Here is a 26,288-nt window from a genome sequence, read left to right on the forward strand (position 1 = left end):
AGAGACCTCATTTGTGCCACAGTGTTTGGCTCCCCGATAATTGTCCATTGGTCCAGTGCTCAACTAAACCTTGTGTAATCATTTTAAAATGTACCTCCAAACACCAAGTTACTTACCAACTTCTTCTTCTTCTTCTTAATCACTATGTTCAGCAAAACACAAAAGCAGAAGCAAGACAGCTCTAAATGTGGTATAATCTGACTAGATCCTAGCATTTTAAGTTGAATAGGCTGTTTGGGGTTTATATGAAAGTGGTTTGGAGAAGGTTATTCACTATTCTCCCAAGAGTATGAAAGTGTCCAGAAGGGACTGGTTAGATAAGCAGCGACTAACATGCATGGCTTTAGCTCTGTGGGGATTTCTAAGGCTTTAAAATTAACTCCAGAATCCCCTTAAAATGCAGTATTCTCTGATGTTGAGCATGGTCTCTGATACCTTCTTTTATCTCAATCCTCTGACACTGCAGAAATTTACCCTAGTCTCTCTTACTACTTGCAATCAGGATAAAAGTTGGGAAATAGGGTTGTATTAATCAAGATAGACTATTACAAATGACTTCAAAATCTCAATGGTTTAACCCAATTAAAATGTATTGTTCTTATCACAGTCCAGTATGAATTGGTAGGGGTAGAAGTGTGTGGAATTTGGTTGTCAGTGTCCTTCTTATGCAGTAATTCAGAGATACATGCTTCTCCTAGCTTGTGGCTCTATCTTCCTTAGGTTCTCAGAATTCTTTCCATTCAGCCAGTGGGTGGGGGAAAAGGCCTGCCATCATCATCACGAAGGAGGCTTTTTGAGGCCCAGACCTAGAAATGACATCCATTATTTCCATCCATTTTCTGTTGGCCAAAAACTAGTCACAGTGCTCTGCCCAACTTAAAGAGAGGCTAAGAAGTCTACCTGTGTGCCCAGGACATAGCAGTTGCGGCCACAAGGGTAGACAGATAGCTCCTTGATGCACACTGATTATTCTGTTCTTGTGTATCATCAAAGGGATGCAAAATAGATGTACTGTCCTATTTTCAGGTTGCTTAATGCCTAACCTACCATTAACATCTTGGTCAGTTTCTGGAAAAAGTCCATCTGTCAACATCAGCATCAACCTCATTACCACCACAAATCAGTCCACACTGTGAACTTGTTTGTATTTAGGACTTTCCAAAGGTTCAAGATACCTGAACCAAGCCTGTGCAGAGGCTCTGATTTAGAAGTTGCCCATGCACTTGTACTTTGCTCTTCTTGTCAGATGGTTCCCATGACAAAATCTGGCAAGTAATGCACCAGAAGCCATATGTAATATCTAAACCAAACTTTGTCACATGGCACCTATGAGAAGAAAATAAATGTGTCATAAACATTTAAATAACTATCTCACACATCTTCAAAAACTATGAAAAACATGTTTTTGCTCTTTCTTAATCAATGTATTTTTCAGCTGTCAGAACTCTGTAACTGTCTGCACACTTGCTTCCTAGCTCTCTCATTAATCAATTTACAAAGGCTATTTCATACTTGGAGACATCTATTTGTCCTCATTGACTCACAGGCTACTATTCCCATTGAGATTTTAGCTATCCTCTCATGATGTTTATTCATCTTCTTATGTAAAGAGGATCATGACATGGACTAGACAAGCTAGTGAACACCCTGCTCTGTTTTTCTAATTGTGGTGGTAGGTCTTCACTGCCCATCCACACTTTCCTCTTACAATCCAAACTATGCATTTATTATATGGCTCATGGGGTTAAGAGTTCAGTCGTCATTCATGTATTTATTCATTTCTTTATCCATTCATTCATTCTGAAATATTTATTGAGTACGTACTTATGTTCCTAGAGTCAGAGCAAAGAACAAACATATAAGATCCTTACCTTCATGAAACTTATGTGAGAAACAGAGTGTGTTATGTATCTATGTATATATTTTAAGTAAGCTCTGTACCCAACGTGGGGCTTGAATTCACCACCCTGAGATCAGGAATTGCATGTGCCATTGACTGTGCCAGCTAGGTGACCCTTAAAATGTTTGTCTGTCTGTTTGCTTGTTTATTTATTGTAAGCTCTTCGAGAAACAGATTCTAAATAAATAATGCAAAATATTAATTTAATTGTAATATTTGTATGGGAAAAAAAAGAAAAAAAAAGAAAAAATATTTGTATGGGAAGTTCATTTTCTTTTTAGTGTTTGGATAAATCAGAATCACCAATAGTTATTTTGTTTTGTTTTTTTTAACTGAGGTCTTTGTTCCTCAATAAAAACCAGATCCTTAGGGTGACTGGCTCGCTCAGTAGGTAGAGTGTGTGATTTTTTTTTCAATGCAAAAAGGTGGTTTTATTAAAGGACCTGTGAGCAAAAAAAGAACTGTTGAGCATGGGATTCTTATTTTTTTTTTTAATTTTTTATTTATTTATGATAGTCACAGAGAGAGAGAGAGAGAGAGAGAGGCAGAGACATAGGCAGAGGGAGAAGCAGGCTCCATGCACCGGGAGCCCGATGTGGGATTCGATCCCGGGTCTCCAGGATCGCGCCCTGGGCCAAAGGCAGGCGCCAAACCGCTGCGCCACCCAGGGATCCCCGAGCATGGGATTCTTAATCTCAGGATTGTGAATTCAAGCCCCACATTGCGCATGAGCCTACTTAAAATAATTAAAAAACAAAACTGCTCTCTTTTAGAGTAATCATTCATTCACTCATCCATTCACTGATAATATTCATAAATATTATTGTAAAACTATTATTTACCAGGCTCTGTGCTAAAATTTCCAAATACAAAAATGAAAAGAGAAGATTCTTGCCCTTAAGGGTCACAATCCAGTTGAGTAAACTAGCATGAAACCACACAGTTACTATGATAACTGTCATAATAGAGAAATATGAAAAGTGTCACGAGACATTGGAAAAGGAGGACCCACAACTGCCTCCAAAAGTCAAGGAAGATGTTACAAGGGAGATATAGCACTAGGACTGAGGTTTGAAGGGTGAATAAGCCTTTGCTGAGTAGATAAGGAAGGGGATGAGATGGCTGATTGACCATCAAAGACTTGTGTTCTTCACAGTATGAAATTTTTTTGGCAAGTGGCCCAACTGATTACCAATCCCCTAAACATCTAAGTGGGGCCAGGTGGCCAGTTCTCATTAATGGGATGTGAGCAGAAGTGATCTGCATCATTTCTGGATTAGGGTAAGAAATAAGTGTGCTGTTTCTTCCTTCTCTTTCCCAGCTGTGAGCTCTGAAAGTAAAGAAAGGACTCTAAAGCTTAGGGGATGAAAAAGAAATAATAAAGCTTAGGGGATGGCAAAGATACAAAGTAGAAGGACCCTGGGTGGAAGGCTGCTTGCCACACTGAACTGTTACATGACTAAGGAATAATATTCTATTGTGTTAATTTACTAATATTATTTAGCCTGTTTGTTACAGCAGCAACTCTACCTTGATTTTTACAAGGCAGTCCACGCTAAATGAACAGTATGTGCAAAGGCTTACCAAGGTGAGTGTCTAACAGAGTACATGCTCAATAAATATTTGACACTGCAGTAAGAATATTATGGGGGAATAGAAATAGTCCAGTACTGCCATAGTATAAAATACATGATTGGTGGGAAGAGAGGGTGGCTGGATAAACATGGGCTGATCACAAAGGGCTTTGAATGCCAAGCTGAAGAATTTAGGTTTATTCTTGTGGAAGAAGGAAAGCCAATGAAGAATACTGAAAAGGTGAGAGGCATGATCACTAGAATAATAGGATCTTTGAGAAACAGAACACCCAAGAACCTGCTTTAATTTTCTTTAAATGTAAGGTGCTAATCCAAAGATGAAAGATAGGATTTCAGAACCAGAAGACATCATAGTCTAGTCAAACCTCATTTAGCCAATGAGGAAAGTGAGGCCCAGAGAAGTTAAGCACCTTTGCCAAGGTCACCTAGCTAAAACTTGGCAGAGTTGGGGACTAGACGGCTAGTCTCTTGTTGCCAGCCAGCTCTCCAGCATGGCTCTTTCCACTGTACCACAGTGCTTCAAAGCAGTTGAGACCAGCTGGTGTGCCTGTGTTTTCAGTTCCCTAATGAAGACATTGGGGATTTGGAGACAGGGTATTTTCCATGGAAGGCTGTCTTCTCTGTAATTCCTCATCTGGCTTGAACCACTATTTTGGAAAAGGTCCATTTTTCAGCATCAAATTTCCCTGGAGGATGACTGAGAATGTGCTTAGTGGCCTGTGGGGTGCCCTTGTACTTTCTGAGCTTTTGTTGGGAAGATGAGAAGAAACCAGTGGTAGAGTTTTAGCTCCTGGAAATGCTGCTTGGTTCCTTGGCATCTGGGGAGTTGTTGGTCCTCTTAGTGACTATGGTTCAGCCTGCCAGCTGACTATCCTTCAGTGTCAGATCCAAACATCTTTAGCTTGTCTGTTTAAAGGGTCAGCCCCTATGGCTAGCATTTAAATGTCATTTTCTGTTCATCACTTCACTACCTCTGTTTTCACGTATTATTAAGAGATTCATTATTCATTATAATTATTTTTACTCTATCCAAGGCAATGGGACATACATTTTTTTTTAACAGAAAGTATAGGCACAGGGACAACCGTGCTGAGGCCAATCTCAGAGAAGCATGACATGTGGTCTCACTTAAGGAGGACCAGGTATTATTGAATTATTTTACAACTAGGGAAGCCAGAGCACAAGTTAGGGCACAAGTCCAAAAGTCTCCAAGAAATCCGGGGAAAAATAAATTTCTTAATGTTTTTCCATCTAGAGTTTTGCGACCATCTCGTTCCCTGGCCTTTGGTTCTATCATCTTTGTCTCCCCTGCACGTTGCTTAATTACTAGCTTGGTTGGTTAGGATGAAGTATTAATGAAGATGAGATTGCTGCCTTACTCTCAGAGGAGTCTCTTGATAGCACCCAAAGACAATGTCTTATGCAGTGGAAAGTGCTTGGGCTTTGAAGTTAGAGAGACAACTGCCACTCATTAGCTGTGAGATCTTGGGCAAGTTTCTTAATCTTTCTGAGCCTCAGTTTCCCTTTTATGTGAAAAAGGAAAATAATGTAAATACTGGGGGTGGTTGTGGTATTAAATGAACTGACATAGGTAAAACTCTTCTCTTTATGCTGAGCACACAGTTGGCTCTTAACAAGTGTTATTTCCTTTTCAGGTTTCTGAGAAGTATCCCTTAATAGTATTCTTTTCCCCAATCCCCATCCCAGGTTCTGGTCAGGATGAGAAATAAGACGAAAGAGTGAGCAGATGGAGACCAAAATATCACCTTGATTGCTGATAAATGCTGTTTCTTGTGAGAAATAATGGGATTCTAAATACTAAGTGAGTTTCAGAATTAGGTAGACTTATTCACCCAGTCACAAGTAACATTTGATCAGGACAGGCCTTTTCATGCTAAGGGTGGAGATGATGGTAAGAAGGGGAAGGGACCCTGCTCCCAGAGGAGCAGAGCAAGGTGACATCCTCACTGTGGGTAGGCAGATACCTAAGAGGAAGAAAAGAGCAGCTGAACTGAGCATGCCCTGTATACTTCACTAGATTAAGTTCCTCCTCTAAGGAGGAGGGACAGGACAAGGAATAAACAGAGGCAAGGAGTGCCCAACCTCACAAAGGAGGAAACCTCTGAAGCATCTCCCACCTCCCACCCCCCAATATTTCCTTCCTCCGGTCCCCTTCCTCTATTTTGTGCCTGTTACTTTTCAGCCACTCTGCTCATGAAGGACATAACTGTCAGCATGTCACTGTGGGCAGCCTCAGAATACAAAAGGTTGAGAGAAAGGTGTGAGAAAGGGAAGGAGAAGTTGGGTTGAATCATTGGTAGAGAAGGAGGGGGGGCACCTGACTCCAGAAAGAGAAGCCTAAGTTTAGAGTCAGGGCTTAGACATCTGAAGGGAGAATCAGTATTCAGAGACCTGTTCTAGACAGAAGGGCACTGCAGGATGGTAATCAGAATTTCTAGACATGGGGCAACAACCTATGACCAAATCCCAAGAGGACAGGAGGGCATCAGGGTTACAACAGCACTCAGATCTGACCTTTGAGTCAAGGAACTATGTCTCCTAGAGATGTCTCTCAATCTCAGCATTGAGTTATATACCCTCTGTTCTAGTTTTTAATCTTTAAAATATAAGCATAGTTCGGGACACCTGAGTGGCTCAGTGTTTGAGCATCTGCCTTTGGCTCAGGGCGTGATCCCGCATTCCGGGGTTCGAGTCCCACATCGGGCTCCCTGCATGGAGCCTGCTTTTCCCTCTGCCTGTGTCTCTGCCTCTCTCTCTGTGTCGCTCATGAATAAATAAATAAATAAATAAAATATTTTTTTAAAAAAATATAAGCATAGTTTGTTATAAAACTAATACTTGCTCACGATGGAAAATTCAGAAATACAGAGATATAAAGAAAAAAACAAAAGTAACTCATAATCTCTTCACAATAAAAAAATAATGTTAACTGTTAACTCTGACTGTATTTCTATTCAGTCATTCTTCTATGCATATCATTATACAGATATGATTTTATCTCTACATGTTAAATTTGCATGCTGAATTTTTTACTGAATGTTATAATCATTTCCCCATGTTATTAAAAGTTCTCAGTAATTAAACATCATTTTAAATGACATTTTCCCTGGTTTTAAGCACATCTGGATCAATCTCTATCAATTTATGAAAATCCCAAGGGTCTGGAGAGAGCTTCTTCTCTAAGTATTTATCTTTTGGGGGGTGGTGAACAGTGCATCCTCAAAGGCCAGGGCTCTACAGGGCCTGTGCAAAATAACTACTGCACAGTACTTGATCTTCTGGAAAGATCTCATATTTTTAGGTTATTTAAATCCCACCTAGTTAACATACATTGTAATATTAGTTTCCATATGACACCTGGTGCTCATCACAAGTGCATTTTTCTTAATCCCCATCACCTATTTAACCCACTCCCCTCCCACTTCCCCTCTGGTAACCATCAGTTTGTTCTCTATACCTAAGTCTGTTTCTTGGTTTGCCTCTCTTTTTTTTTCTTGTTTGCTTATTTCTTAAATTCCACATATGAGTGAAATCAAATGGTATTTGTCTTTATCTAACGGACTTATTTCACTTAGTATAATGCTCCACTCACGTCATTGCAAATGGGAAAGTTCTCAAATTTCTAATAATTGATAAAATGAGTGATCAGAAGATGCCATCCTGCAAAATGTGGTAATTCAAAGTACAGGTCTTTCTTATACACCACATCATTGTTACATACTCAAAGGACCACTAGTTTGCCATGGCTGCCATAACAGAATACCACAGAGTGCCTTGAATGATAGAGATTTATTTTCTCACAGTGTTTAAGGCTAGAAGTCCAAGATGGAGGAGTCATCAGGTCCCCTGAGGCCTCTCTCCTTGGTTTGCACATGGATGCCTTCTTGTTATGTCCTCACATGGTCTTTTCTCTGTGCATGCACAGCGCTGGCGTGTCTCCATGCATTCAAATTTCCTTTTTTTTTTTTAAAGATATTGTTTATTTATTCATAGGAGATAGAGAAAGGAAGAGACATAGGCAGAGGGAGAAGCAGGCTCCCTGTGAGGAGCCCAATGTGGGACTCGATCCCAGGATCCTGGGATCATGACCTGAGCCAAAGGTAGATGCTCAACCACGGAGCCAACCCAGGTGCCCCAAATTTCCTTTTTTTTTTTTTTTAAAGATTTTATTTATTTATTCATGAGAGACAGAGAGAGAGAAGCAGAGACACAGGCAGAGGGAGAAGCAGGCTCCCTGCAGAGAGCCTGATGTAGGACTCGATCCCGGGACTCCAGGATCACGCCCTGGGCTGAAGGCAGGCACTAAACTGCTGAGCCACCCAGGGATCCCTAAATTTCCTCTTTTTTTTTTCTTTTTTTTTAATTTCCTCTTTTTATAAGGCCACAAGTCATACTGGATTAGGGCCCACTCCAAAGACCTCATTTTAATTTACTTACCTCTTTAAATACCTTATCTACAATATGTGTTTTTTGTGAACAGCTTCTTTCATTTAGGATGTTTTCAAGGTTCATTCATGTCATAGCATGTATTAGTGTCTTATTCTTTTTATGGCTGCAAACAGTCCATTGAATGTACATGCCACATTTTGCTTATCCATTACTGGTTTATGGACATAGTTTCTCTATACTTTTTAACCATTTACAAATAAAGCTGCTATGAACATTCATGTATAACTTCTTGTGTGGAGCTATATCTTCATTTCTCTTGAGTGTATGCCTAGGAGTGAAACTGCTGAGTAATCTGGTGGCTGAGTAATCTGGTGACTCCATGTTTTGCATTTTGTTAAATTGCCAAACTGTTTTCTGAAGTGGCTGCATCATTTTACATGTCTACTAGCAATATGTAAGGGTTGCAATTTCTCTATATCCTGACAATTGTTATTGTCTATTTTTACGAAAGCCATTCTTGTTGATGTGAAGAGATATCTCATTGTGGTTTTGACTTGTATTCCCCTAATGATTAATGATGTTGAATATCACTTCTTGTACATATTGGCAATTTGTAGATATTTTTTGGAGGAACATTTATTCAGATCCCTTGCCCATGTTTTAACTGGGCATTTGACATTTTATTACTGAGTTGTAGTAGGTTTTTATACATTCTTTTTTTTTTTTTTTTTTTGGTTTTTATACATTCTGATGTGCTCTGTAAGGCACTAAACTTTAAAATTTTAAAGTCTAATTTATCTATTGTTTTCTTTCGTTACTTCTGCTTTTGGTGACATAGCTCAGAAACCATTGCCAAATCTAAGGTCATAAAGATTTACTTCTATGTTTTCCTCTATGAGTTTTATAGTTTTAACTCTTAAATTTAGGTCTGTGATCCATTTTGAGTTAATTTCTGTGTATGGTGTGAGCTATAATCTGACTTCATTCTTTTGCATGTGGATATCCAGTTGTCCCAGCACCATTTTTTGAAAAACTTTTCCTTTCCATATTAAATTGTATTTGGCACCCTTTTTTTAAAAAAAGGATTTTTATTTATTTATTCATAAGAGACCCAGAGAGAGGCAGAGACATAGACAGAGAGAGAAGTAAACTTCTTGCAGGGAGCCCATGTGGGACTTGATCCTGGAATCCTGAGATCACACCATGAGCCGAAGGCAGACGCTCAACTGCTGAGTCACCCATGCATCCCTGTATTGGCACCCTTATCAAAAAATCATTTGGCCATAAACATGAAGGTTTATTTCTGGACATTCAATTCTATTTCATCAATCTCTATGTGTAACCTTATACCTTTTGTTTTTTTTTTTTTTTTTAATTTTTATTTATTTATGATAGTCACAGAGAGAGAAAGAGAGGCAGAGACACAGGCAGAGAGAAGCAGGCTCCATGTACCGGGAGCCCGATGTGGGAATCGATCCTGGGTCTCCAGGATCGTGCCCTAGGCCAAAGGCAGGCGCCAACCCGCTGCGCCACCCAGGGATCCCTACCTTTTGTTTTGATTATTATAGTTTTGTTGTAGGTTTTGAAATGAGGAAATGAGCATCTTTCAACTTTGCTCTTCCTCTTCCTCTTCAAGAGTGTTTTGACTATTCTGGGTTGTATTTCCATATGAATTGTAGGGTCAGCTTGTCAAGTTCAGCCAAAAAAAAAAAAAAGTTGGGATTTGGATAGGGATTTTATTTCATTTCATTGTTGGGTGGTTTATTGCTAGTGCATTGAAACACAATTGAGTTTTGTTTGTTGTCATTGTTTTTAAAGATAGATTTATTTATTTATTTATTTATTTATTCATTCATTCATTCATTCATTCATGAGAGACACAGAGAGAGAGAGAGAGGCAGAGACACAGGCAGAGGGAGAAGTAAGTTCCATGCAGGGAACCTGATATGGGACTCGATCAATCGGGGTCTCCAGGATTGCGCCCCAGGCCACAGGCAGGCACTAAACTGCTGAGCCACCCAGGCATTCCCACAATTGATTTTTGTATATTGATCTTGTATCTTGCCACATTTCAAAACTCATTTTATCTTACATTCTTAATCATGATGCTTTATTGCTTATCCTGCTCAAGGCATTGTGACTATAGAAAATACAAAGATAAACAAGATATGGTCTTTGTCCTGAAGAATTTATAGCCTAATTCAAGAAGTAAGGCATAATCCTATTGAGTAAATAATAGCCTATTACAGCAATGTAAAGGAAAGTACAGAATTGCCAAATGAACATTACAGATAATTGGAGCTCTAGCAAATTTCAAGGGATGGAGAAATAATTCAAAGTTGGAGAGATCTGGGGATCCCTGGGTGGCGCAGCGGTTTGGCGCCTGCCTTTGGCCCAGGGCGCGATTCTGGAGACCCGGGATCGAATCCCACATCGGGCTCCCGGTGCATGGAGCCTGCTTCTCCCTCTGCCTGTGTCTCTGCCTCTCTCTCTCTCTCTCTGTGACTATCATAAATAAATAAAAATTAAAAAAAAAAAAAAAAAAAGTTGGAGAGATCTGGAAAAAATAGAGTAAGAAAGATTTGAAGGCTTACTCAGTCCCTCCCTTCCTTCCTTTATTCTCCCCTTCCTCCTTTAATTTTCTTGCTTTTTAAAAATCCTATCAGTCTCCCTACCTGGCTTCTTTAAAAACATTAATAGAAGGTAACTATGATTAGCTATCATCATTTCTCAAACCTGGATGATCATAAGAATCTATTGACAACTCTACTAAAAACACAGATTCCAGGGTCTGATCTCAGAACTATTACATCATATCATCAGAAGCTGGAGTATGGAAACTGCATTAAAATTTTTATCAAGTAGGTAGCTCAGTAGGTTAAGTGTCCAGCTCTTGGTTTCAGATCAGGTCATGATCTCAGAGTCATGGCATCGAGCCCCACATTGGGCTTGTCGCCCAACACAAAGTCTGCTTGTCCCTTTTCTCTGCTCCTCCCTGTGCTTGCTCATGTGTTTTCTCTCTCATAAGTAAATAAAATCTTTTATATTTTTTTAATCAGCTGATTCTGATTTTCAGCCAAGTTTGAAAATCTCTAAGTAAGATTGTAATAATAATACTCATATGTGGACAACCCCTAGTTTCAAGCTATTGCATTTCTGACTGTCAAGGATGCTCACAAATCCAGAAGGTCACTTACCTGAGCAAGAGAGTGTGTGGGAATCTATGCAATGACTCCTCCATTAATGAAAAACATCTCAAGGTGTATACATTACTCCTTAAGGACTCAGTAGTTTCATCTGTATTTTGGGGATGGCTCTTCTCATAAACAAACTTTTGTTTTCAGTATTTAGAATCCTAAAAATCTCAAAAGATCCTTGTGCTGTGAATGACCCTCAGAGTGACCAGTGGGATTTATATTCACTATCCAGATTTAATAAATTGTAACAGCTTTACCATACTTGCTTAAGATTTTTTTTAAAGATTTTATTTATTTATTTGAGAGAGAGAGAGTGCATATGTGCATGGACATGAGCAAGCAGAGGACAGAAGGAAAGGGAGAGGGAGAAGCAAACTGCCACTGAGTGGGGATCCTGACTTGGGCTCCCTTCCGGGACCCTGAGACCATGAGCTGAGCCAAAGTCAGATGCTTAACCGACTGAGCTACTCAGGTGCCCTTGCTTAAGATTTAAAAAAAAAAAAAAAAGTTACAAAAGAAGATCATTCCATTCCATCTCTCTCCAGATGTAATCAATCTCTGGAAGACTGTGGGGATACTTCCCACATGTTCTTATATTTTTACTACATAACATATATGTTTTGGGTATTTAAACATGTATATAAATAGTGTACACATTTTTCTGAAACTTTTTTTCCAACATCATGTTTTTGAGATTTATCAATGTGATACTTGTAGAGCCAGTCCATTCTTTATAATATGGTAATACTATACTATATACCACTTCAGTATAGTCCCACTGTATACATATTTTAGGATCTACTGTGGGCAAATATTTGTTTTGTCTAGTATTTTGCTATTTAAAATCATGATGTAATTAATGTCCTTGCATATGCCTCCTTGGGTTCCTGTGTGAGAACTCTTCTAGGGAATACATCTAGAATGGAAACTACTAGAGAATAAAATACATATTCAACTTCACTAGATTGCTCTCAAGATTACTCTCCGCAGTGGCTGAAACTAATTTTTACTCTCATCAGGGATATGTGAGAATTTCTCTTTCCTATATTCATTCATTCATTTTTTTTCTCTTTCTTTCTTTTCTTTTTTTTTTTTTTTTTTTTGATATTTAGGTACATTTTATTTTTATTTTTTTTTAAGATTTTATTTATTTGTTCATGAGAGACACAGAGAGAGTCTTTCTTTTTTAAGATTTTATTTATTTGTTCATGAGAGACACAGACACAGAGAGGCAGAGACACAGGCAGAGGGAAAAGCAGGCTCCTTGTAGGAAGCCTGATGTGGAACCTGATCCCAGGACTCCAGGATCACACCCTGAGCCAAAGGCAGGCACTCCACCACTGAGCCACCCAGGCGTCCCTCTTTCCCATATTCTAACCAACGTTGTCAAGCTTTTTATTTTTTTTTATTTTTATTTTTTAATTTTTTTTTTTTTTATTTATTCATGATAGTCACACAGAGAGAGAGAGAGAGAGAGAGGCAGAGACACAGGCAGAGGGAGAAGCAGGCTCCATGCACCGGGAGCCCGACGTGGGATTCGATCCCGGGTCTCCAGGATCGTGCCCTGGGCCAAAGGCAGGCGCTAAACCGCTGCGCCACCCAGGGACCCCAAGCTTTTTAAAAATACACGTATCTGGGCCTTATTTTCAGATTCTGGCAGGGTGGCTCTGCAGTGTACTTTGAAACAGGCCACAGGCAACCCTGAAACAAATATCATTGAGACCCTCTGCTTCATGTATATAGGTCTGTATGCACAGCCTAATATACTAATATGTGAATTGGCGCAGTGAGAGCACTTTAGCGCTTTGTTGGCAATACCTGTGCTGCTACATTTAGATCTTTGAGGAAAGGGTAGAGAAGTACTGCTCCCCAACATACTTTACAGATGCATTTTGAATCAAACCGGGGTATGTGATTAACTACTACCCAGTCCACAGGCTAGTAGTTAATCTGAGGTCCTACCTTTGCCGTCTAAGTTTATGATGGGGGTGGGGGTTACTTTTTAGAAGTTGTCTTACCTCTTACTAGGTGTATGGCTGAGTGTCAGTTGTTAGGGCTTGCATACATGCCATTGCTTGGGGCAGCGTGCATTTCAGCAAGGTGTGCCAGGCTAACTGGGTGGTGTCACTGTAAGGAGCATTTGTGGCTTTTTCAAAGCCCTGAGGAATCTGAGAAGCAAGTGAGGGAATGATGCATGAAAACAAAAGGCAGTGGAAAAAGTGACCCGTCAGTAGGCTCCAAAAGGCTAGAATGCTCTGTCCTTGTTATTACTGCTTCATGAAAATGCCACCAGCGTCCTGGCAAAGTCTGAAAGGTAGATGCTTCTTGAGAAAACAAAGACAAGTGATATATACTTTGAGGCTGGAATCTGGTTTCCCAGCTTCCCTACTTTCCAGTGGGAGCTACAGGGTGAAGACGGGAAATCCTCTGTCCCTTGGTGGGTTTAGACCGGTCTTTCCCTGTCTCTTGGCTGCTTTCCCTGAGTTGAAGCAGCCAGCTCTGGTCTCAGAGGCCTAGCAGGGCTGGCCTGGGAGGGAAGTTGGGCGGTGCCCCAGACTCAGCTGTTCCTCAATAAGTGATGTGAAGGTCACCACCCTAGGGGAAGGAAAAGGCTTTAGCTATATTTCCCATTCAAAGAAGTGTGTCCTTGTGTTGGGCAGTGAGACCAGGGTGTGCTCTCATTCCTTGCCTGCTTTCTTCTGAGCTAGTCATGTGCTGGTACCACACACTCACAGGATAGCCTGCCTCGGTTGTCAGAGATGAAGCAGAAGCTGAGGAAAGGTAAGAGAGTTCATTGAGTTCACGGGATGGCTATTTGACTAGTCATTATTGGACTTGTCAGAAATCTACCTCTGCTTTCCCTTTGGATAATCTCCTTTCTTTGACATACAAAGTACCTAGATGCAAAATAAGGAGGTACTCAGCATTCTCCTCCTTTCTTAAAAAGTAGCTATGGGGATAATGAATAAAAATAGGTCTTTGTGAATACAATAGGGCTGAGCTGAGGGTGTGGTTTGCTTGGCAATAGCTCAGGCAAAGTTATTTTTCTCTTGGTCCCTGAAAGCTCTTGACATTGCCTCTGCCTGATGAAGTCCTAAAAGACCAGCTTGAATGTGACTTTTTTTGGTGAAACTCCCATCAGTAGAGTTAATCATTCCCTTCTTTCTGGTTCCATAGCATTTTTTTTTCTTATAAAAAACATTCATCAAATTGTGTGACAATTACTCACTTGGGATCATGCCTTATTCTGTGTGTGTGTGTGTGTGTGTGTGTGTGTGTGTGTGTGTTTTCCCAGCATTTATGAACCATACTTTTTTTGGGGGGGGGGGGTGAACTATACTTTTAACATAATAGTCCTTTGATAAATATCTACTGGATGAACCAAAGTTTCTGAGAAAATACCAATACCAAGCTCTTCTATTTTCTTAATTATCCTTGGTCTTTTCCTCCTTAGGGTGAACTGCGTAAGTTTCAGCTCCACATAGAAGAAGGGAGGGCATGCTAAAACTAGATGCAATTTTTTTCTGAGGAATCACTCCAGCAGGAATAGGTATTTCAGATATATCATTCTGTTAACAGGTGCAGAAATTGTTTCTGGGAAACATTGCCATTATTATCTCTGAAAGGCAAGTCAGTGGAAATTTTTATTTTCCATTTACAGATGGACAAATGGAGGCTTTCTTTCTCATTTACCAATTACAGAATGTCCACTCTGTTCTAAAGTACTGTGCTAGGATTTTCATGGGATACAAAGATGTACACGACAAGGTTTTTGTTCTAAAGAATGTTATAATCTGGTTAGGATGAAAATCTATTTGCATGCAAAAGTAACAATGACTTGGGAACATTTAATTTAAATCATATGAGTGGTCTAAAAAGAAGTACCAAAGGGAATAGAGGAAGGGAGGCAAAATAATATCCAGCCAAGGTGATCAGGATATTATGGTGGTCAACACAATATTTGAGATGAATAGATTTTTGTGCTAGTCATTCTCCATTTAGCCCCCTCTATTTTTTTCTTTTTTAAAAGATTTTATTTATTTGACAGAGATGGAGCACTGAAGCACAAGCAAGGGAAGCAGCAGGAAAGGCAGAGAGAGGGGGAGAAGCAGGCTTCTGTCTGAGCAGAGGGCTGGATGCAGGGCTCAATCCCAGGATCCTGGGATCATGATCTGAGCTGAAGGCAGATGTTTAACTGACTGAACCACCCAGGCTCCCCAAGCCCCCTCTATTAGTTCCTGTGACTGCCATAACAAATTACCACAGACTGGGTGGCTTAAAACAAACGAATTTTAGTTTCTCACAGTTCTGGAAGCTAGAAGACAAAAATCAAGGTTTTGGCAAGGCTCCGTTCCCTCCCTAGGCTCCAGGGCAGAGTCTGTACCTCAATTCTTCCAGCTTCTGACAGCTCCAGGCTTTCCTTGGCTTGTGGCCACATTCACTCTGATTTCTGATCCTGTGGTCACATTGTTACCTCCTCTTCTTTCTCAAAACTCCCACTATTTCTCTTTTATTAGGTTATATGTGATTATATTTAGGGCTCACCCAAGTAATTCAGGATAAGCTCCTTCTCTCAGGACCCTAAATTTAAGAACTTTGTGCCATATACTATAACATTCTCAGGGTCTGGGGATCAGCACGTGAATGTATTTTTTGAAGGGGCCACTAGTCAGCCCATGACAGACCCCTAGCCTTCCCTGCCCTGCTGTGTGCCCCACGAGGCTGTTACTGTGATGATAATGATAATCTGGACTCTACTGTGCACTGGCTCAGTGTTGAGTCTGGCCAATGGGAAGCATCAGCAAGTATGGGGGGAAGAAAGGGGGGTGGAAGTATTTCTTCTCCTTTCCTCCTTTTTTAGTACCCTGGTCTGGCAACAGCAATAACCTCCTTCTGGCCTCCTACAACATTATTTGCTTCTCTTGTCTTCAGCCCTGAGTTTCCACTCTTGTAGTCCTTAGGTGTCTCAATATTTCTCTTAAGTGCCCCAAACCCTGCCTACATCCTTGCAAGTAGTGTCTTCATCAAATTATTTTCAAACCCCCAGCTGAATGTACCTTCAGTTTCCTGCCATGATCTTGCCGGATATAGATATGGAGAGGCAACAATTTAATTTCCAGAATAGACAGGCTCAGGTCACTTCAATCTAAGTTTAAGTAATGACCAGTGGGAACTGGAAGGTGATTCAGCACACAGTTTGGCCATAGCAGCTGGGCTATCTTATGGCCTCTTCCGCAGTAAATATCTGTTGCTCTGTGCTCTAATTATTTATGATTGGGGCTCTCTGCTTCTGCTGCCCTTCCTAAGTACTTTCTATTCTTTTCTCTATTCCACAGTTTATATTGCATCATGGTTTCTGAGGCCACGTGAGTTCTGTTTTCATCCTTTCTTCTGTGTGTCTTTTAGCTTCTGTGCATTGCTAACCGCTGACTCCCTCTCTGAATTTCCATTTTCAACTCCCCCAAAGGAACTAACTGGGTTGGCAGCTCAACCACTAACTACAGACTGTTGGGCAGAGCTTTCTTGGCAAGTCATCACATCCGCATTGGTTTACTGCCCTAGGTTAGGTGCCTGCTCACGGAACACATGGTTTTGTTTGGAATGACAAACAATAAGTTGATAAATAATTTGGTTTCCTGTCTATTAGAAACTCCGAGGGGGTTATAGATGTGGCAGGTATTCTGATGCTTTCAGGCAGTTATCAAAACCCAGAGGTATTTCTGTCGTCCAGTTTAGGATTAAGGCTAGTTTTGAGCTATTGGTTAAGAGTCTTTTTACCGCCAAGGAGCCTTTTAATTATTTTTATTTTCTTCCTGATAAACTGTACCTTTTTTGGGGATAATACATGACTTCTATCAGTTATAGTGATAATACTTAAATTTATTATCAGCTATGATTATCTTCTAGAATTGGCCTCAATCTCTCACACTCTTGGCCTCTTGGGTTTGAGCCAAGAAAATTTAGGAAGTGGTGGTTCCATTCAGAGAAATTGAGCCTGAAGTTCTTAGCCTATGTTTTATAGAAAATAGAACTCAAACCTAGAATTAACACTAATGTTTTATTTAGGAGATGCAATCCCAGGGCAGTAAGAGTGAGACAAAAAAAAGGGAAGGAAGACAGAGAAAGACAGGAAGCAATGCAAAATAATACTTGAACAATCTGAAGAGACAGTAGATATGTCTGCAAATCCATACAGAATACCTCCAGGTGCTATATGGTGAAAACACGCTCAGGTAAGTTCTTCTGAGGGAGAAAGGAAAAGGAATCCATCTCTGTGGTTCCCTCCCATGTCCTGTTTCCCACTGATCATGAGTCACCACACCAGGAGTAACTTTCCTCACACTTGTAGGTTATGTAATATGGTCCCATTGTTAAGTCTCTCAGGAAGCCACGTGCCCTCTAGTATGGCCTTTAATCCTGGTTGAGGAGTAGAAAGAGAAGCTGGAAATTCATGGTGTGAAGCTGGTGAGCCTGGTCACTCAGTGGCAGTCAAGGTGGTGACCAGGCTGAGAAAGTGGCAGATAAGTCCAGCCTTAGGTTGCAGGCCTACCTGGGCCCAAGGAAAGCAAGTCAGCTGCAGCAGTGGCAGAGACAGAGAAAGAAATGATGACAAGAGAATCTGATGAGGCACATAAGATGTGTATGATATACTCAACATTAGAAGGAAGGATATAGCTGAAACTTGCAGGTATGTCCAAAAGGCAGTTGGAAATTCGGAACTGGAACTACCTCCAGAAAGACCATATTTTTAGAGTTAACAGAAGGAATAACCACAGAGAATTATATTCCCAGACAGCATAGAATAAAAGAGTAAGAATGCAGGCTTTGGAGATCGGCAGAGCTATGCTTAAATTGCAGCTGTGTATGATCTTGGGCAATTTTAAAAAATTTTTTATTATTTAATTGAGAGAGAAAGAGAGAGCAAGAATGGGGTGGGGAAGGGCAGAAAGAGAGGGAGAAGCAGATTCCCCACTGAACAGGGAACCCGACACAGGCCTTGATCCCAGAACCCTGAGATCACACCTTGAACCAAAGTCAGACACTTCGTCGACTGAGCCACCCAGGCACCCTGATCTTGGACAATTTAACTTCATCTCTTAAAGCCTTAGTTTCTTCTTTATCCATAACATGGGGATGATGATACTATATAGTTCGTGATTCTAAAGCATTTGGCACAACACTAGGCATACAGCAAATGCTAAATAAACTGGCAATTATTATTATTAATATCATTCCTGGATGATTGTGACCTGCTCAGTGCTTTCTCTTCTCCAGACTGACTCTGCCAGTACTGGACCTAAGTGCTCCTGGAGAATGGTGGATGGCTCACACCTCAATCCTTTAATTACTCTCAAGGGCTGCTGCCTCTGGATCACTCTAACACTTGAAGTCAGGGAGCCCCAGTGAAAGTGGGTGGCCCCCTACAGGGTGCTGACATATTATGCCCCAAGAAAGCAGCACCACTAACCCATCATTTTTGGTATGGAGACAGGACATATCTTAAATAGCCTCATTTGCCTCTATACACTTTTCCCCCCTCAAAGTAGGAAAATAAAGTTTTTTGGTCAAAACTTTGCCTTTTTGCCCCCAAGAAAGCACAGCCAAACACATAAGTGTGCCAGGTTCTTACAGTAAAAAAAGTTCTTGTAAGACTTTAGGACAGAAGACACCCCTCTTTACACAAATGGCATTTGGTGGGATATCATCTCTGGATTACATGTATCAAATTTTCTTTTATCCCATACGTTGCAAATTTTGAATTTGCATAAACATATGAAATGCCAGATACTTTATATAAAGTATGTAAGTGGTTTGGAAATTTCTGGAATAACAACAGAAACAAATGCATATCACTCTTCTGTTCAAAAACCCTATCGCTCAGAACAAAACCCAAAACTTTATCAAAGGCCTCTGATGACCTGTGGGATCTGTCCCCCGTTATCATTATCGGACCTCATCTCCTACTACCAGGAGGCAGTACGGCATCTTTTGCTGCCTCAAAGCCCCCAAAGCCTCTAGAGACAGACAACTGAGCTCCAGTGCCAGCTCTGTCACTTGACAGTTACATCATTTGGGGGTGGGTTTTTTAACCTTCTTGTGCTTCAGTTTTGTCATTTGGAAAAAGAGAACAACAGTATCCACTTCACTAAGTTGGTGGGAGGATTAGTTAATATTTTTAAGTGCTTAAAATACTGCTACTAGCAAGGACTAGCTAAGTGTGTGTTAGATAAATAAAACACTTCCCCTCATTCATGCACTCCAGCTAACCTGGCCTCCTTGCTGTGTGCACTCCTGCTCAAGAGCCTTTGTGTTTGCTGTTCTCCCAGACGGCCACCTGACCACTTTCCTCACCACCTTTAAGTCTTTGTTCAAAGTATCACCTTTTTTTTTCTTAAGATTTTTACTTATTTATTCATGAGACACACACACACACACACACACACAGGCAGAGACATAGGCAAAGGGAGAAGGCACCCCTCAGGAAGCCAATGTGGGACTCGATCCCAGGACTCCAGGATCACAACCTGAGCCAAGGGCAGACTCTCAACCACTGAGCCACCCAGGTGTCCCTCAAAGTATCACCTTTTAAATGATGCCAAGTTTATTTCAAATTGCAGGCCCCTCTTATACACTCCTATTTTGTTTCTTTTTCTCATTAGTACTTACCTACTTCTAATACTGTATAAAGTTTGCAAATTTATTTGTTTTTCACCTATCTCCCCCAACTAAAAGGGAAACAAGGGCAGGAATGTTTAGGGTTTTTGTTTGTTTGTTTGTTTGTTTTGTTTTTAGAAACAGAGAGAGAGAGTGCGAGGTAGGGGCAGAGCGAGAGGGAGAAGGAGAGAGAGAAAATCTTAAGCAAGCTCCATGCCCAGAGTAGAGCCTCATGAGGGGTTTGATCTCATGACCCTGAGATCATGACCTGAGCTGAAATTAGAAGTCGGATGCTTAAGCTACTAACACCCAGCACCCCAGGAATATTGTTTTATTCTTTGATGTATCCCACGTGCCTAGAACATTGCATGGGACATAATAGGTGCTCAGTACTTATTTGTGGGATGAATGAATACACTGTTTTCAGATGAACAAATTGAGTCTATTTGGAAGATCGGTTTGTAAACGAACTTCCTAATATGCACGTAAAATGCAAAAGATCTCCCCAAAAGTTGTTCTCTTAAGTTGAGTGGATATGATTTCCTTCCCACATTACTGTTTAAGAAATGGATTAGGAAACTATTTTTCAGGGATTCCTGGGTGGCTCAGCGGTTTGGCGCCTGTCTTTGGCCCAGGGCCTGATCCTGGAGACCAGGGATCAAGTCCTGCACTGGGCTCCCTGTGTGGAGCCTGCTTCTCCCTCTGCCTGTGTCTCTGCCTCTCTCTGTGTTTCTCATGAATAAATGAATAAAATCTTAAAAAAAAAAAAAAAAAAAAAAGGAAACTGTTTCTCCCCAAGGATATTTAAAGCTAAATTTTAGCTGAAACTTAGGTTGAGCTATCTCTAATTCCTAGGGACCATATTCTGAATTAATGAAATTGATTGACTCCTAATTAATTGCTCGTGGACTCTGTATTGTCATTTATCCAACATGACCTAGAAGTTATCAGGATATGGAAAGAGAAGACTAATAGACACCTACTCTAGGTCAGGTCAGCAGCTGGGCTCAGACCTCTGAGGCAAGTATCCTCATCACTACAATACAGATAAACAAACTTATACCTACTGAGACCCTAGATCACATACATGATAGGTGGTAAAGCCAGGATTCAAATCATCATTTACAAAATCCATACTCTTTCTAGTATCTCACATTAAACCTCTGATTGCTCTTTTGTAATATATAGTAACATCACTTAGGCACAGACTTATTATGACATTTAAAATAACATACGTAAAACAGTATACCCAATAAATAACAGTGTTTCTATTTTATTATTTTTTATGGCTGTACTTTAATTTTTTTTTTTTTTTTTTTTTTTTTTATTTATGATAGGCACACAGTGAGAGAGAGAGAGGCAGAGACACAGGCAGAGGGAGAAGCAGGCTCCATACACCGGGAGCCTGACGTGGGATTTGATCCTGGGTCTCCAGGATCGCGCCCTGGGCCAAAGGCAGGCGCCAAACCGCTGCGCCACACAGGGATCCCTTTTTTTTTAATTTTTTTTTTTTTTTTTTTTTATTTATGGCTGTACTTTAGGAATGATGATGAGACTTTTCCCATGGGGAATAATCACACAGCACCCCCAGGGAGAGAATATAAGCCCTGACTTACTGGGACAGCAGAAGTAGGTCCTATGGGACAGATTAGTGGGAGTAGTCACATTATATCTTAATAAGAAGAATTTTTTTAAAAATCTGAAGAAGAATTTTAAATTCAATAAAAGTTTAAATACTTATTGTACTTTTTTTCATTAAGAGTTGACTTTAGGGACTCTCGCTAGTCAAATTGGAGACAATCTGATCACCAAAATTTTGTTGGTATGGTTGTATAAAAATGATGGTTGTATTAAGAGAAAAAGTCACACACCACAGTGACCAAAAAGGAGGGAGGAGAGAAGAGATGGAGAGGAAATAGGAAAACAAAACCTCCTTCTTTACAGAAGAATGCCAGCTAGTAAGTATTGAAGAAATGATGAGGTTTAAGAGAGATACTGTCATGCAGTCCCCAATGTAATAAACTCATTCAATCAAAGACTATAAGTGGATGGATAAAACCTTTGGCTGAGGGGATGATGGGTGTTATGGGTTGAGTTGTGTTTCCCATGAAAGGTATATTGAAGTCCTACCCTCAGGATCCTAGAATGTGATCTTATTTGGAACTAGGGTCATTGCAAATGTAACTAGTTAAGATGAGATCATACTGGAATAGAATGGGACTCTAATCCAGTATGATTGGTGTCCTTGAAAGAAGATGGTCATGTGAAGACACAGAGACACAAGGAGAATGCCACGTGAATATGGAGGCTGAATTAAAGTGCTGCAGTTGCAAGCCAAGGCATGACTGGGGCTACCAGAAGCTAGAAGAGGCAAGAAGACTTCTCTCCTAAAGGTTCAGAGGGAGCCCTGCCGATGTATAAAAACATTGTTTTTATTGTTTTTAAAAACACTGTTTTTACACATCTAGCCTTCAGAACTATGAGACAATACATTTCTGTTGTTTTACCACCCAATTTCTGGGTACTCTGTTGTTATAACAGCCCTAGGAAACTAAAACAATGGCACACAGAATAGCAGTGCACCCTGCATCACCCTGCATAGAGGAAAGATACACCTTTCCAAAGGAGAGCTGTCAGTTACTACTTAATCAAGTATCACAACTTAACATCACTAATGGTGGGACAACCTGGCATTATATTCCTTCTGATATGAGGAAGTAAGAAGTACATGATACTTGTACTATCCACACCCCTTGCAATGTGACTTTGCAGCAATTCCTCTCAAGAGGTAGATTTTATTTCTACTTGAATATAGGCTGGCTTTGTTATCTTCGTGGGCCAATATAATGCAATTGAAGTGACAGAGTGCAGTTCTAAGCCTAGGCCTTGACAGATGTTACAGGCTTCCACTTTCTTTCAGACCCTACCTCTTCCATGAGAATAGGCCAAGACTAGCCTACTAAGTTGAGAGATGAATGGAGTGGAGTCCAATCATCCAAGTTGACTTGGGATCCTAAACCAGCCAACCTCCAGTCTGCCAAATGACTACAGATCCATGAATGAGTCCAGCCAAAATCAGCTGAGCCCAGCCCAGATCAGCAGAACTACCTAGTCAATAGGAGAATGTCGAGTGTGGGGGTGGGTTGGTATGCAGTAACAGCTAATCGTTACAATGATCCATGTAATATTCTTGCCAAATATGTTTAAATGGAAACTAATCATGAGGCAAAAATCAGAAAATCCTGGAGTGTGGAACATTCAATATTAAAGCTGGCCAGTGTCATGAAAAACACCAAAAACTGAGAACACTGTTCTAGACAGACTAGAACAAGGTTTTTCAATCTCAACACTAATTAACATTTTGCATCAGCTAATTCTTTGTTGTTGGGGGTTGTCTGTGTGTTGTAGGATACTTAGCAGGCATCCATGGTCTCTATCTATTAGATGCCAGTAGCATCTCCAGTCATGACAATGAAAAGCTGAATGTTCACCCTGGGACCCTGGACTAAGGACAGAATCAAATGCAATGTATAGACCTTGTTAAGATCTTGGATTAAGCAAAAAAGATGGCCATAAAAGACATTTAGGACAATTAGAGAAATTTAAATGTGGAATTAAAGATATTGAATCATTAATTTGCATAGGTCTGAAAGTGGCATTGCAGTTATGTAGGAGAATGCCTTTCTCCTTAGATGTATGCTAAATTATTTTGGTGAACCATCATAAAGTATTCAACTTACTTTCAAATGCTTCAATGCATAAAAATGCATATTTGTAGAAAGATACAGCAGAGATGACAAAATGTTAATAATTGGTGAATCTAGGTGAAGAATATAAGGGCATTCATTGTACCATTCTTTTGACCCTTGTGGGTTTGAAAATTTTCAAAATAAAAAGTTGGGAGTGAAAAAGGGTCAACCTCATCCCCATTTCCTGACTCCTTGACTAATTTAATGGGATACAAAGAGTAGGCTTGATCTAAATGAATCTGGGTGCTCATTCTGCATTGCTTGGGTAACGAGCTAGCTCAAACGAGGTATGGAGGGTTGGATGCTGAGGGAAGGGTCTTCTTCCAGCCTGAGAAACTGTCCACAAGCTCTGCTTCCTATGGGACCACTGGCTTCACTTGTGTAACATCCCAGGGGTCCAAAAGTCTAGATGCTGGGCAGCTGGAGTGTTTCCCAGACAACTCTGGTAAATAGCTGGTACTAAAATCCAGGCTGCCTGATGCCAAGACAGTCTGATTATTCCTTTCACTGATAAGGCTTACTCTCACACTTACTTGCTCTATAAAAAGGAGACCAAAAGAGAAGCAGAGTTCCCTTCCCTGGAACCATTTTGTGAGGCCAGCAGGTCAGCCAGGGACAATAAGAGGATCCGCCCTTCTCTTAATGACTTTTAACTTTATAAGTTTCCTCTTTCCACAGTAAAACATAATTTTTTAACCTGTACTAACAAGACATAGTGGAATTTATTTATTTATTTATTTATTTATTTATTTATTTATTATTTATAAATTTTTATTTATTTATGATAGTCACACAGAGAGAGAGAGGCAAAGACACAGGCAGAGGGAGAAGCAGGCTCCATGCACCGGGAGCCCAATGTGGGATTCGATCCTGGGTCTCCAGGAGCGTGCCCTGGGCCAAAGGCAGGCGCCAAACCGCTGCGCCACCCAGGGATCCCGACATAGTGGAATTTAAATTAACCCTGGTGCATTAAAATGGCAACTGTGGGCAGCCCGAGTGGCTCAGTGGTTTAGCACCGCCTTTCAGCCCAGGGCCTGATCCTGGATACCTGGGATCGAGTCCCACGTCGGGCTGCATGGAGCCTGCTTCTTCCTCTGCCTGTCTCTGCCTCTCTCTCTCTCTCTCTCTCACTCTCACTTTCTGTGTCTCTCATGAATGAATAAATAAAATCTTAAAAAAAAATAAAGTGGCAACTGTAAAGAGACTCATCTGGCAAGAAGAGCTAATATTTAAAACAATGACAAAACTCAGAAACCAAAAAAGGAAAATGCTGATAAATGCTTTAGGTATAAAACTTTAAAACTTTCACATGGTAAAAACAAATATGACAATAAGAAAACCCTGTAAATAGAGCCAAGGGACAAATGGTGCAGAAGATAAATTATTTGCAACCCTAGAGAAAAACTCAAGAGAAAAAGTGCTTATTTCTTTATTACACAAAGAGATCTTACAGTTTTATGAGGGAAAATAATGAACAGAAACTTGGGCAAAGAATATGACCAATTATTTCATAAAGAAAAGAAGAATGGCAAGAACTACTTGGAAAAAACCACAACTTCACTAGTGCTTAGAAAGTGCAAATCACAACAATGTGATACTATTTTTCCTTATCAGATTGACAAACAGAAGCAAATTTGATAAAACTCAGATTTGGCAAGGATATAAGTGAACTTACACTGTTGATAGAAACGTGTACTGGGGGTACCTGGGTGGCTCAGTGGTTGAGTGTCTACCTTTGGCTTGGGTCGTGATCCCAGGGTCCTTCAATAGAGTCTTGTATCAGGCTCCCCGCAGGGAACCTGCTTCTCTCTCTGCCTATGTCTCTGCCTCTCTTTGTGTCTCTCGTGAATAAATAAATAAAATCTAAAAAAAAGAAAAGAAAAGAAAAGAGAAGAGAAAAGAAAAGAAAAGAAAAGAAAAGAAAAGAAAAAAGAAAGAAAAGAAAAGAAAAAAAAAGAAAAGAAAGGTGTACTGGAACAACTATTTTGGAGTTACTATATGGGAACATCTAACTCAATCCTAATATACATATATTTTGACCTAGCCATTTCACTTAAAGGAATTTATCCTAGAGTCACAGAAGTTCCCAGTGACACATATAAGGATATCTATGGAAACACTGTTTATAACAACAGTAAGTGGAAATGATTTAATCATTATTAAATAAATGAAGCGAAGTTGTGTGTTTAGGAAAAACCCAGTGTTCCTCCTGTGTATCTCTTTTGCTCTCATACTACCACCACACTCACAACACTCTAATACCAGGTATGTGGGCATTTTTCCCACACAAAGCAAATCTCTGTGACGCGAGTTGGGTGTTCTGCTATTTAATTCAATTCTGACACTATCTATATATTGTAAGATCCCACAGATCAAGGGCTCATTCTCATGAGACTGCTCCTGACTTCAGATGCTAATCTCAAGTAGTAGGTCCCTAAGTTATCCACAATTTCTGTCTGACTTGGCTACAAATCAGAGGTTCCCATGATCTCCCACCCTTTGGATTTGATTATTTGCTAGAACAGCTCACAGAACTCAGGGAAACCATTATGCTTACCAGTTTATTATGTGATAAAGGATAATGTAAAGGATATAGATGAATAGCCAGATGAAGAGATACAAAGGGTGAGGTCTGGAAGGGCCCCAAGTGCAGGATATTCTGTCCCTAATGAGTTGGGCTGCATCACCTTCCATTAGGTGGAAGTGTTCACCAAATTGGAAGCTCTCTGAACCCCATTCTATTGGGATTTTCATGGAGCCTTCATCACATTGGCATCATCAA

At 40.3% G+C, this 26,288-nt stretch overlaps 1 protein-coding gene across 2 annotated transcripts in view; it reads left to right on the plus strand.

The window, feature by feature from the left end:
• Positions 1–3,444: 3,444 nt before the first annotated feature.
• Positions 3,445–26,288, plus strand: part of MKLN1 (muskelin 1) — a 211,454-nt gene continuing 188,610 nt past the window's right edge. The window contains exon 1 of one of the 2 annotated variants that reach the window (XM_072784601.1): positions 3,445–3,488. In XM_072784601.1, coding sequence (XP_072640702.1) covers positions 3,460–3,488 — 29 coding nt within the window. In that variant the 5' untranslated portion in view covers positions 3,445–3,459. Of the gene's footprint in view, positions 3,489–13,756; positions 13,884–26,288 lie in introns of those variants that run through there. The other variant, XM_072784605.1, reaches the window with a different exon arrangement.

This window comes from Canis lupus, chromosome 18, assembly GCF_048164855.1.
Source record: "Canis lupus baileyi chromosome 18, mCanLup2.hap1, whole genome shotgun sequence".
In the NCBI taxonomy this organism is placed as follows: domain Eukaryota; kingdom Metazoa; phylum Chordata; class Mammalia; order Carnivora; family Canidae; genus Canis; species Canis lupus.